At 38.2% G+C, this 13474-nt stretch overlaps 1 protein-coding gene across 13 annotated transcripts in view; it reads right to left on the reverse strand.

Moving 5' to 3' along the window:
• MPHOSPH9 (M-phase phosphoprotein 9) overlaps nt 1-13474 on the reverse strand; it is a 64113-nt gene that overhangs the window by 45336 nt on the left and 5303 nt on the right. For 7 of the 13 annotated variants that reach the window (XR_014139818.1, XM_081802331.1, XM_081802328.1 and 4 more), the window contains 5 exons: nt 12659-12812; nt 6848-6937; nt 6124-6644; nt 5103-5226; nt 1035-1125 (listed from right to left, as the gene is read on the reverse strand). Coding sequence is in view for 12 of the 13 variants with exons in the window: in XM_081802331.1 (XP_081658457.1) it covers nt 1035-1125; nt 5103-5226; nt 6124-6644; nt 6848-6937; nt 12659-12812 (980 nt within the window). In the remaining variant the exon portion in view is untranslated. The remainder of the gene's footprint in view (nt 1-1034; nt 1126-5102; nt 5227-6123; nt 6645-6847; nt 6938-12658; nt 12813-13474) is intronic. The other 6 variants (XM_081802332.1, XM_081802333.1, XM_081802339.1 and 3 more) reach the window with 4 other exon arrangements.

Here is a 13474-nt window from a genome sequence, read left to right on the forward strand (position 1 = left end):
ATGCGGGGCTCGATCCCAGGACCCTGGGACCATGACCCGAGCCGAAGGCAGACGCTTAACGACTGAGCCACCCAGGCACCCCATAAATAAAATCTTAAAAAAAAAAAACATATCTGGCACATTTAAGCAAACAGCCTCTCTGCTGAAGCAGAGAAAGGGAATAGCAGAAAATGAGGTCAGGGGCACCTAGGTGGCTCAGTCGTTGGGCGTCTGCCTTCGGCTCGGATCATGATCTCAGGGTCCTGGGATCGAGCCCCGCATCGGGCTCCCTGCTCGGCGGGAAGCCTGCTTCTCCCTCTCCCACTGCTTGTGTTCCTTCTCTCGCTGTGCCTCTCTCTGTCAAATAAATAAATAAAATCTTAAAAAAAAAAGAAAATGAGGTCAAACAGAGCAAGGCTAGATCTTGCTGGGCCTGTGGGTGCCTATAAAGACTCTGGCTGCTCTTCTGAGGGAAAGAGCACAGCAGGGTTTTGAGCAGAGAAGTCACATGATGTGACCTAGCTTTAACAAGGATCCTAGAGGCTACTGTGTTGAGAACAGATGGAAGGGTGCCAGGATGAGGGCAGGGAGGCTGGGCAGGAAGCTGCAGAACCCCAGGTGACAGGTGATGGGAGCTCTCTGAGGGTGAGAACATGACGGTGGTTCAGTTCTGGCAATTTTCAGCCTGCAATGCTAATTCATCCTGACAAACTGGATGTGGGATTGTGGGGGAGAAAAATCAGTACGTTACATCATTGAAACTAAAATAAGCTTACCATGGAGAGTAAAGAATGGTTCACAAAAAGGGTTTGAATTTCTTAATTCATTCTGGAGCACCTGGAAAATGCTGAGATGACTTTGCAACTGTTTGAAATAACTGTAAAAGTATTTTTTCCATCTATCTTTACAGAATGTGTAACAAATTAATGCAAGAAGTCAGACTTAGCAGAGGCACAACATATAACAGATTTACAGAAACTCCTCTATTACACTATATAGAATCATCCTCCTATTAGAAATGCAGATAAGTTGTTATAAAAAAATAAGTATCATACCTGTTCCTGAATCAGACATCCAAGAATTTGGACTCTCATCTGGTTTATTGAGGTAAAAAGCATGAGGCTGCTTAGCAGCAGTGAAATTAGACTACAAGGCAAGAGAGAAAACTATTAGTTGACAGCTGAAAATCATTAGGCACAAACTGCTGACCCAAGGAATGAGAGCCAGGTGTCAAACCCCGGTGTAGAGAAAGTCTCAGACGGTTCATGAAGAAGTAAGAAAGCCTGTTTTTCCCCGTGATTACAAGAATGCAAAATAATAGGAATTAACCGTGAAGGGTTTTCTTTTCCTGTGTGTTTACAAAAGTTTATTTTGGTTCTGTAGAACCGGAAGAACAACACTGGCACCTGGAGCTACTTAATGAGTTCAGAATGACAATGTATTTATAATTTGCCAGCTACATCCAAAAGAAATTCAAAGTGCCTGGAATTAAAGTCATTTAGTGTAAAAATTAATGTGAAAGCCCTAACAATTCATTTTTATCATTAAAAGTACAATAATTCGGGGGCGCCTGGGTGGCTCAGTCATTAAGCGTCTGCCTTCGGCTCAGGTCATGATCCCAGGGTCCTGGGATCGAGCCCCTGGTAGGGCTCCCTGCTCAGCGGGAAGCCTGCTTCTCCCTCTCCCACTCCCCCTGCTTGTGTTTCCTCTCTCGCTGTGTCTCTCTGTCAAATAAATAAAATCTTTAAGAAAAAAAAAGTACAATAATTCAAACTCTGAAAATGGCATTCAGTAATCTATATGAACTTCAAGTAGTAAACTATGTCTTACAGATAGGCAACTGGTTACTAATCCCAGAAAAGGCTCGAAATGCTTGCTTATCATCAATTCTAATAAAAATTCTGAGCTAACGGCAGGTCATGATCCTGGAGTCCCTGGATCGAGTCCCGCGTCGGGCTCTCTGCTCGGCGGGGAGCCTGCTTCTCCCTCTGACCCTCCCCCCTCTCATGTACTCTCTCTCTCTCTCATTCTCTCTCTCTCAAATAAATAAATAAAATCTTTAAAAAAAAAAAAAAAAAATTCTGAGCTAACGGGCACCTGGGTGGCTCAGTCGTTAAGCGTCTGCCTTCGGCTCAGGTCATGATCCCAGGGTCCTGGGATCGAGTCCCACATCGGGCTCCCTGCTCGGCGGGAAGCCTGCTTCTCGCTCTCCCACTCCCCCTGCTTGTGTTCCTGCTCTCGCTATCTCTCTGTCAAATAAATAAATAAAATCTTTAAAAAAAAAAAAAAAATTCTGAGCTAACTACTCCTCACAGTATCTCTGGCATTGTCACAAGAAATCTTTGTTTGCAAACAGAAATATTTTTATCAGAATTTTTCTTATCAGTTCCACCACCATCAAACTTTTAATTCCTGTTAAAAAGTATTTAAGTTGCATTTGCTTACAATCATCTGTGGACCCACAGCAAAAGTAAAAGGATACTGAGGTGACAGCACTCTACCTACCATGGAGGGGTTTTCATCTCAGCCTCCTAAGGCACCACTCACAGTCCCTCGTTCATCAAATGAGAAATGCCTAGGTCATCTTTTGTCTCTTCTAAAATTCCTACCTTGACAGAAATTCAAATTTCTGTCAAGTCTCAGTACTGAACAGGCCAGGAAAAGCTGACAGCAGAAGGCTAAGTGAAAAATACCGAGTAACATATTTTGTCCTCTTCCCAGTCCGGCGGTGCCAACCTTAATGCACTCAGCCGACCCAATGGTGGGCGGGGGCTCCCCTTGCCTGGCTGCTGCTGCTGCATTACTGAGCACACCAGGCCTCGCTTTTAATGAGAATGAAAAGTAGGGAGCAATGAGAAGTCCTTCCCAAGAAGTTGTCCCACACCTGGCTCAGGGACCTTCACTGATGTCAGCAAGAGTCTAGTCACCCATCTGAGAAACCACTCCCGAGTCCTGCTTCCCCGGGAAATGGTAACGTCAAGTCTGTCCCCAACAAAGGACCAAGGAAAATCCTTATGCTAAACAAGAGCCATTTCAAGTGTGCTTCAAAATAGCCAGTATCCCAAAGAAACTACCATTGTAGAAAGAGAAAATTGGATCCCAAGAGAATTCTGACCATAAGGATTCCCTGATTTAGACTGAAACTAGAAAAAACAGGAGAAGAGGAAGGATGAAATAAAGAGTTCCAACTTGGTGAATCCACAGAATTTGATTCAGGATTATGCAGGTAAGAAATGCGTTTCAGGTGTGGGGCCTTGGGTTCATCAACTACCATTATCTGAAAATCATTTAAAACTCAAATACCAAAGAAACTTTATTTCCCATAATGATTTACTACCAAAAACATCACTCACCTTTAAAAAAAAAAAAAGGAAAGGGGCACCTGGGTGGCACAGTCGGTTGAGCATCCTACTCTTGGTTTTGACTGAGGTCATGATCTCAGAGTCCTGGGATCAAGTCCCACATCAGGCTCCGAGCTCAGAGCAGATTCTGCTTGAGAATCTCTCCCTCTTCCTCTGCCCCTCCCCCAGTGCTCGAGCGCCTGTGCATGCTCTTGTTCCTTCTGGCTCTCTAAAATAATAAATGGAGGGGTGCCTGGGTGACTCAGCGGGGAGTTTGCTTCTTCCCCTCCCCCTGCTCTCTCTCTCAAATAAATAAAATCTTTAAAAAAAAAGAAAGGACATTTTCTTTTTCTGCCAACCTAATCCAAAGAAAAAAGCAACTTTCACCCCCATCTCCAAATACTATCATGTTCTCACACCAAACAAGGATATAGCATCCTGATGGCACATGGGTTCAAAAGAACAGCACTGGGTGCCTGGGTGGCTCAGGTGGTTGGGTGACTGCCTTCGGCTCAGGTCATGATCCTGGAGTCCCGGGATCGAGCCCCGTATCGGACACCCTGCTCAGTGGGGAGTCTGCTTCTCCCTCTGACCCTACCCCCTCTCATGCACTCTCTCTCACCCTCTCTCAAATAAATTAAAAAAAAAAAAAAACTTTAAAAAAAACCCCAAAGAACAGTATTATGAATGCAATACTACAGGGCGCTTGCAGATCTTGGAGGCTTGGCGGCCCCCCTAGCTTTCTGCACCCTCACTTCCCTTCTGAACACAAATCGGAATACATTCAAGAACAGTAATATGAAGAAGCCTAAGTATCACAGGCTGAAAAAATGAAAATTTACTGGAAGAAAAAAGAGTGCCTTAGGAAGGCTGAGGGATTGTGTTCTTATGACTTCTATTTAATTTTTTTCACAGGATGATGGAAAGACCATGTTTACGATGATCAAGAAGTGGCCAATTTCTAAAGATACCAAGTTTGCAGAGACCGGATTTTGCAATTTCAATGGACTATACTAAACAATGTTACTCTACAATAATTTAAGCCAAAAGGGCTTCAAAGATGTTTAAAATTTACTGAATATCTGTAACTCTAACAAAAACAGTTGCTAGATTAGCAAAAGGGCCACACAGAATTTAAACATGTAATCTCTCACAATTTGGATTATAAATTCAGAGTTGTCTTGAAGCATTCACACATATAGTACTACTTCTTACAACTTAATAGTAATACAAATCATTTGAGGGCTTAAAAAAAAGTTAAATGGATTACTCTCTGGCTAAATGTAAACAGTTGCAGTACAAAGAGAATTAGGACCTTTACAACATGGTTTTCACTTTTTATAGTACTTTATCCCTCATTAGTTTTGACTTCCAGACTACTAAAGAACCAATACTTAGAGCAAATCATTGTTTCCAATCCTCTGAGACTCGTAAAGGCTGATAGGTCAATGGAACAAATTAATACCACAAAGAAAGGGCAAAAAACTTATGTTGATGAGCATGTAGTAAACTCCACATAATTATCAGTAGCTGGGGCTCCTGGGTGGCTAGGTCATTAAGCGTCTGCCTTCGGCTCAGGTCATGATCCCAGGGTCCTGGGATCGAGCCCCACGTCAGGCTTTCTGCTCAGCGGGAAGCCTGCTTCTCCCTCTCCCACTCCCCCTGCTTGTGTTCCCTCTCTTGCTGTCTCTCTGTCTCACTATCAAAATAAATAAATAAAATCTTTAAAAAAAAAATTATCAGTAGCTGAGGCATGCCAGAGTAAAGTGACTTATCACCTACTTTCTCAACTGGTGACTTCTTGGCTTGCTCATTTCCTTGCATAGATTCTGAACACTCGTCTTCTGGAAGTGCTCTCTTTGGTTGGTTCTGCTTCAGCTTTTGTGCCCATGATGTTATAGATTTACTATGCAAAAAGAGAAAACCAAAATTATTCTTTTTAGATGCTGTCCTTCACACATAAAACTAAACACTAGTGAATACTAGTCAGTGGAAAATGCTTTGAGTTGTTTTTCTAATAGCAGAGAAAAGACGTATTTTTATTGATTCACCTAAATTTCTTTTTACAGTTTTTCATTACCAAAGGTAAAGTGAACAAAAAAACTAACGGTGATTGGTAATACATATAGCTGTAGCCACAGAGTAGAACAAAACTGATCATAGTGGCCCATTCAAGTACTCAATATATCTCCACAGCAAAAGCTTCTTTATTTACGAAGACTAGTAATTATACTTACAGATACACAAGATCTGTGTTGCTATAGCTGAACACTTATTTTAGAGGATACATTTTAGAGATATAAAACTGAACATTTAGGATAAATGACATAATTTTAAATGATTATCTGCTTTACAAACATCTAGCCACAGTTGTCATTAAACTTACAAAAGTTCCTCTTATACACAAAAAGCATTAAATTGAATATACTCGTGTATGATGTTTGGTTTCAAATTATATGCACGTATGTGACAAAACTCTACTGTTGATACAGTCCTATACTCGAATTTTCAGCAAGTTTATAGTGACTGGAAAATATAAAAGGTATTTTTCTGGCAAGGCCTCCCACTTAGGAGGTTACAGTAGTCTTACAACATTGCAAATGGGAAGAAAGTCACATGTTGGTAATATATCACATGCTTTATTTCCATTTGCCACAAGCAATAAATACAAGACTTTGGGAAAGCTGCTAAGTGTTCAAATACGTCTCATTTTATCATACTCAAAAAGGAGCTTGCTTTACTAGATTCTAAATGTAATAAACAAGCAAACCTCCCTTCAAATTATGGGAGAAATTCTACTTACCTGTTTGTTTTTCCACTGTATACTTCTGAAATCTTATTTTCGCCAAGAAAATGGTGTTCAAATTCACCAGGAAAAATGGAAATATCTTCCTTTACAGATGCGCAAAACTCTTCAGTGGTATGTATATGAAAACTCTTGTTTTTTACACCATCTACAAGTGACTCCGTCTGCCCCAAAGGCGCTCCAAACTGTCCTTCAGAAACTTCTGTGTGCTCCATGAACTCCTGAGGCTCCTTAGATTTGTAGGCATTTAATTCAGAGACACAAAAGGTACCATACCCACTGCTCACTGAGCTACTATCCACATTGCAGTCTGGTTGTGACGTGGACGTTTCTTGCTGCATTTCGGGTTCTGTAGACTTAGGATAACTGATAATAGGTTCATTTCTCTCACTGTTTTCAGAAAAAAAACCCATTTGACTTTCTGAAGATAACTGTTTGCTTAAAGAACTATCGGAGGAAGCCCAGGAAGTATTACTGGTCTGTAACTTGACTAAATTTTTTATCTCCTCCTGTATTCGCTGAAAATAAAGTTATAGATCTGGGTAAGAAAGTATACTAAACATTACACTTTCATAAATACTATGAAAATATTGCTTAAAAATATGAGCTATTACTCTAAAGAGAATCTGTTTTTAGTTCAAAAACCAAACTGATACGAAGTATTAACTGCTTCCTCTTGCAAATCTTATAAAGAAAAGAATCAAGATAACTAACAACTTACTTGAATTTGGTTGTGGAACTGTTCCTGCTGGGCAACTATCTGTTGTTGGCATTGTTTTTCCACCAAATTGAATAGTTGTAACCACCTGGTCTATTAAATTATAAAATATTTTAGTTAAAAATAATTTCTCATGTAATAGTCACAGAAAAATTCCTCCCGTGGGAAAGGACCTTTTTAAAATATAGTTTTAATGTAAAGTGAATACGCTGAATGAAATAGCTACAAAGCTATATTTAATGCAAAAATACAAAGGCACAGGCGTGGTCACCCCTTTTTCTCATGTAACCTGCAGTCTGGGTCAATTTGAAGGTCTGGGTAAATCTCGTTTTTCAAGTGACATCTTAATTTGATGTCCTCCGCTATCATCAAGAATTGGCAGTTTATATTTGTCTTCAATTTTTCTTCCTTTCCTTGTAACAGCTAATGATTTTCTTAAACAATTCTTAGAAAAAAGAATTCCATTAACATAAGAATAAAAAAAATTTTAAAAAAAAAAAGAAAAAAGAATCCCACGCCTTAAAACAAGAAATAATTTGGTATTGTGGGATTTAAACCCCTAATTTACTTGTTATTTAAGTTAAAAAAAAAAAAAGAACCTTTTTCAAATTAGATACTGAAGTGTTTGACAGCACTACAGCTGAGAGAGGAATGAAAACCCACGGAACTGGCTTAGCCCTCCCTTCAGTCACTTTTAGGTCCTGATCCATCCTGACTCTCAAGAGGAGTCAGTACTTTTTTTTTTTTGAAGGCCATCAGCAGACAAAGGAGTCAGTACTCTTATAACCAGACTACAAAACACGGCAGGAAAGGGGGCAGGGAGATGTCCAGAGGCTAAATTCAGTCTTAAGGCTGGTGTCCTTTCAGTAACAGACTCTATGCAATAATATACAATAAGCAACTACCACGAAAAAGAGCTTCCCTTATAAACCATGCAATTATCTTTCCACTCCTGTATTCCTTATAGCGCTCTGAGTGATCCGGCCCATGCACACCTCCCAACTTCATCTCATCCGTCTCTACCCCTCACTCAGTGCACACCAGCCTCACTGGCCTCTACCTTTTCCCTGAGCATGCCAAAACTGTCTTCCACCTCAAAAGCTTTGTCCTCACTGTACCCTCTACCTGGAAAGTTCTCTCTCCAACTCTTATCATGGCTTCTGTCCCTTCTTGCAATTTCAGCTTAACTTCTCAAAGTTTCCCAAACCATCCCACGGTTGCTCTCTAAACATCATCCTGTGTATTGACTTCATAGCCTTTACCACAATCAGAGAGCATCTCGTTTCTTCACTTTGTTAACCTGTCTCCAGCACCTGGGACACAGTGCCAAGAAAAGAGTGGGCACTCATATATAGTCTAAGTGGGTGAATAAAACTGTGAACTTCAGGGGCACCTGGCTGGCTCAGTCAGTGGAACATGCAACTCTTGATCTTGGGGTCGTGAACTTGAGCCCCATGTTGGGGGTAGAGTTTACTTAAAAAAAAAAAAAAAGTGAATTTCAAGCTGATTTTTTTTCTTGGTGTTAGACTACACAATCCAGAGGCCCTTCAGATTAAAGCCAATTCAATAACCATAACAGAGCAGAATTAAATTGAAAGCTACATAACAGTATTAAAGCAAAGGAAGTAAAAACTCTCAGGATTGGAAAAGGAAACCTTCAAATTGAAACAGAACAGTACTGATAGGAAGTATTGATTCTAAATCAACTAACTTCAGGATAAGGTAGGCTACAACAAATTCAGTTCCTTATCTTGTCAACTTATCTATAATATGAAGTATCTTAATCAAAACAAAAAAGAAATCAGGCATCAGTTTTCTTATTAAGTTATACTAACTTAAATACTTTAGAAGTTATTTTAACCTGATGAAGTTATTAGTCACACAGAACTAAATTACAACAATGATAGAATAACATACATAACAACAACAACAAAAAACCAAAAATGGGTTCATTATTATGTGACACACTTAATGTTAATCATATCCTTATTATCATTTTCTTATTTAAGATATGAATGAACAGAGCTTACTCAGGATATAAATTGGTGGAGATTTTGTTATGCCTAGTCGGATTTTATATTTTAATATTCAATAAACATATTTAAGAACATTATAATGCAGCAAATATTATTCACATAATTATTAAGAACTATAATTTATTTCTAACTAAAATTATTTATATGACCTGCATTTTACATACTTTTGGAGGACTTGGGCATCTAATTAAAGCTTTCCCCTGCACACAGCTTTTGATGCTATTAGCTTGAAAGGGGTTTCTATAGTCTGACCTCGTAAATATCCCATTGGCTTTGACATCCTAGGCCTGATTCCCAGCTCTCCACTAACAACCTGTGTGGTGGTCCTCAACAAGTAAATTTCATTTGTGCTTCTTATGCATTTATAAAATGGGAAGAGCAACACCTCGTAGGTGGCTGGGAGGATTAAATTTTAAATTCAAATATGATGCATGTGAAGCAGTAATCCCAATGGGGGGAACTACACTTTGAAAAACTGTGAGGTCATGGCTGTCACAAAGATAGCAAGGGCACTACCAGCACTCAGTGGGTCCAGGGAAACAAATCAAAGGATGGTCCCCAACAACGAAAAACTGTCCTGGGTCCATTTTATATTATTATAAAAATACCATATATTTTGCACAGCTTTCAAATCATCAAATGGTCCAGGAATCCAACTACAAAGATGTTAAGTTTGTTTCAGAACTCGGTCAGAAATTGGTCACCATTTCAGAAAATCATGTCACCAAACGCAGTGCTAGATCATCAGGACAACACAATTGTATCAGTCCATGTCTATAGCTGCTGCCTTCACAGGGAGTCTACATATCAACACCAGGCTTTTCTTCTAACGTGGATGCACATGAGCAAATACCTGTTTTTGTATTATAAGTAACTTTTATTCCTCCTCTTTATCACAGTTAAGAGGATGATTATTTTTTACGGTAGGTACAGGCAGGATGTATCTGTGAATTTCATTTAAGTTGATGTTACTTTAAAAATTGTAAAATATAACTGTAAAATGTAAATTAGTAAATTAATTGTAAAATTATAAAATGAGGGCTTTAGGTCTAATAAGGTTGAGTGCCACTGACAAAAAGTGTCTAGTATACTGCTTGGCAAACAGACACTCAATAAGTGGTACACTTACAATAACTATTATCACATAACCATTACTCTTACATAATCAGTAGCGCTAAATAGTTAAAATGCAAAAATAATGAATTAAGACAAATAAGCTAATAATGTGCTTTAAAAATTCACCATCCAGAAATATTAGCAACAGCAAGCATTTAAGAATGTATTAAAGTGGGCGCCTGGGTGGCTCAGTTGGTTAAGCGACTGCCTTTGGCTCAGGTCATGATCCTGGAGTCCCGGGATCGAGTCCCACATCGGGCTCCCTGCTCTGCAGGGAGCCTGCTTCTCCCTCTGACCCTCCCCCCTCTCATGTGCTCTCTCTCATTCTCTCTGTCTCAAATAAATAAATAAAAATCTTTAAAAAAAAAAAAAAAAAGAATGTATTAAAGTATTTCTATGTAAATGTGTTAAACTTTATTCTCCATGAATCAAAATACATAACCTTCTCAAGTTTAAGCAATGATAAACTTCAGAATTCCAGGAAAGAGGTTTTAGAAAGAAAGAAATCAGATCTCCAGAGCTCTGAGCTCCACGAAAGGTTTTACGTTTTGCTTTAATAACATAGATTAATCCCTTACAAATGGAAGAAATCAGACAAATGTTAGTATTCCAGAGAGAGATGAAAACATGAAATTCAGGGAAAAGAGTCAGGAATAAGACTTGCACAATCCATACCCCTCCCATTCTTCCTAAAATGCTACACAGTAAAACAGAGGATTTTGTTTTTGTATGCTACAAAACACACTAATAAATTGGAGAGATTTTACTGAAATGACCAGAAGGATATTTCATATTCTGTCAAAGTAAGAAATATCTTAAGAAACTATTCACTGAACAATTACATGTCTACATTACAAAAATTAAGTAGCCAATTAATATTAAACATAATGTTATATCACAGATGAGGGAGAAAGGGTGTAAAGAAACTGGCTCAAATGTCAAGGTGTAGGGCGCCTGGGTGGCTCAGTTGGTTAAGCGACTGCCTTCGGCTCAGGTCATGATCCTGGAGTCCCGGGATCGAGTCCCGCATCGGGCTCCCTGCTCGGCAGGGAGTCTGCTTCTCCCTCTGACCCTCCTCCCTCTCATGCTCTCTGTCTCTCATTCTCTCTGTCTCAAATAAATAAATAAAATCTTTTTAAAAATAAATAAATAAATAAATAAAAATCTGTATCTTAAATTCACAAATATATTCTGATTCTAAGATGCTGATTTCAAGTATTAAAAGTAACAATTTCTAGTTAAACATGAATTTGCCAGGAGAGCAATACCTTATTTTTTTTTAAAAGCATGCTAATTCAGGTTCATAAGCTAATGGATAAGTATATTAAAGTAAACATTTCACAAAACATTCCATTTTTAATTGTCTCGTTTTACAGGTCTCTTGCATTAGCATATACTGATCATTATATGAAAAAATATAAAAATTGTAAAAATGTAAAACTCAATTTTCTTGGGCACCTGGGTGGCTTAGTTGGTTAAGCATCTGCCTTTGGCTCAGGTCATGATCCCGGGGTCCTGGGATCGAATCCCATGTCAGGGCTCCCTGCTCAGTGGGGAGCCCGCTTCTCCCTCTCCCTCTGCCCCTCCCCCTGCTCGTGCTCTTTCTCTCTCAAATGAATAAATAAAATCTTAAAAATAAATACTCAATTTTCTTTTTTTTTTTTTTTAAGATTTTATTTATTTATTCATGAGAGAGAGAGGCAGAGCGAGAAGCAGGCTCCCAAGGAGCAGGGAGCCCGATGCGGGACTCGATCCCAGGACCCTGAGATCATGACCTGAGCCAAAGGCAGACGCTTAACCATCTGAGCCACCCAGGCGCCCAAAACTCAATTTTCTTAAAGTCTGCAATAACAGTCATTTTTATAACTTCAATGATTATGGATAATGAATACAAAAAATTACGCAGGGGTGGCTGCTACTGAATCCTTAAAGCAGGTATTCTTTCATTCCACTTATACATTTTGAAAATAACACAAATAATGGTTTTAAAAGTGTGATAAATATTTTTCAAAATTTAAGAAAAAATACATTTAATAAAATTTACTGTTCCCTAAAGAATTTAATAATAATAATGTTTTATACATTTTTATAAGGTACTACCAAATCTAGCCTTGGAAAAATCTAACTTGGGCATTATTCTGTGAAACAAAATTTACATATATGTATTCTTTTAACTGCTAAATTTTATATCACAGTTTAACCTATGGACCAGAGAAACACAATTCTGAAAAATCAATATAATTCAATGTATCACAACTAAATGTGATAAGGCATTACAAATAGAAGTCTTAATTTATGAGTAGAGCATTCAAAATATTTTAAAGAGGATTTAGGTTTTTCAAAATGATAATTCTGTTACTTAAAACATTAGAATTAGTAACAATATTAATAATTTTAGAACTCTCACTTCTCTGAACAAAGCTAATATTTTAGTTGACATTTAAAATGTAAATTAGTGTCCAATCCCTAATATTTGTTCAAACATACTCTTGATCATCTTTTTCATATTTGTTCAATGTTGTTCCCCAATTACTGTATTTGACCACTTTAGCAATAAGAATCATGCTCTTTAGGATATAAATTTCTAATAATTTAGAGTTTAGTAGAGACACATTTACAAATATATTTTTTAAAATTCCACAAATAAAACAAAACTAGATACCTCACAGTTTTTCCAAAGTTCCGAATCAGTCCTTCCACTGTTTTGTAGCTCTTGCATTAAAGAGGTTAGGACTTCAACTGTACCTTGAATTACAGATGGTCTGGTCTTCCCTGAGAAAGAGGATACCCCATTTGTACTAAGGTGGGCACTACTTCTGTTGAAACATAAATAATTCAAATGGTTTTCTTCATTCTACCAAAGTGTTGAATAATTCAGCAGTTTAAGTTTAGCAGAGCAGTACAAAACCACTGATATTTAATCCTTCTTAATGGCACCTCGTTTGTTGAAAATCTGATCACGTTTGTCCACAAAAGGAAAATAGCAGTAAAAAGACAGCACTTATTTTTTTAAAGAACCCAACAGAAAGACCTTCTCCAGAAGTTGGAGCACACTCCAAAGCACCAGCAGAAAATAAAGGTTTCTGCTATACGATAAGAAAAAGGTCCAGCTTCTCCAATCTAAATCATTCCAGAGGATTATTTTGCTCTACTGTCCTTTTTTTGTAGTGGGGTTTCTTTCTCCACTGTCCTTTTTTTGTAGTGGGGTTTCTTTCTCCACTGCCCAGAATTGCAGTCAAGTCTTGTTAATTGGATCCCTCTAATTTGGTGTGATAAGCTGATGCTTATCTTTACACTATCTTTGAATAAAAGTTGTGCCAAGCAAATTAGCAGCAAATATTCAGGACTTATTTAGACTATTCATTGTGTAAAATAGCACTGATTCTTTCCAGGAGGACTGCTTTCCCAAACTTGAGAGGAAGTTATTTCAGATTTGCTTTATAAAAACACAAAGCATAATTAAGGACAATAAACTCTG

The sequence above is a fragment of the Leptonychotes weddellii genome, chromosome 13, assembly GCF_054177405.1.
Source record: "Leptonychotes weddellii isolate Sample4059 chromosome 13, ASM5417740v2, whole genome shotgun sequence".
In the NCBI taxonomy this organism is placed as follows: Eukaryota; Metazoa; Chordata; class Mammalia; order Carnivora; family Phocidae; genus Leptonychotes; species Leptonychotes weddellii.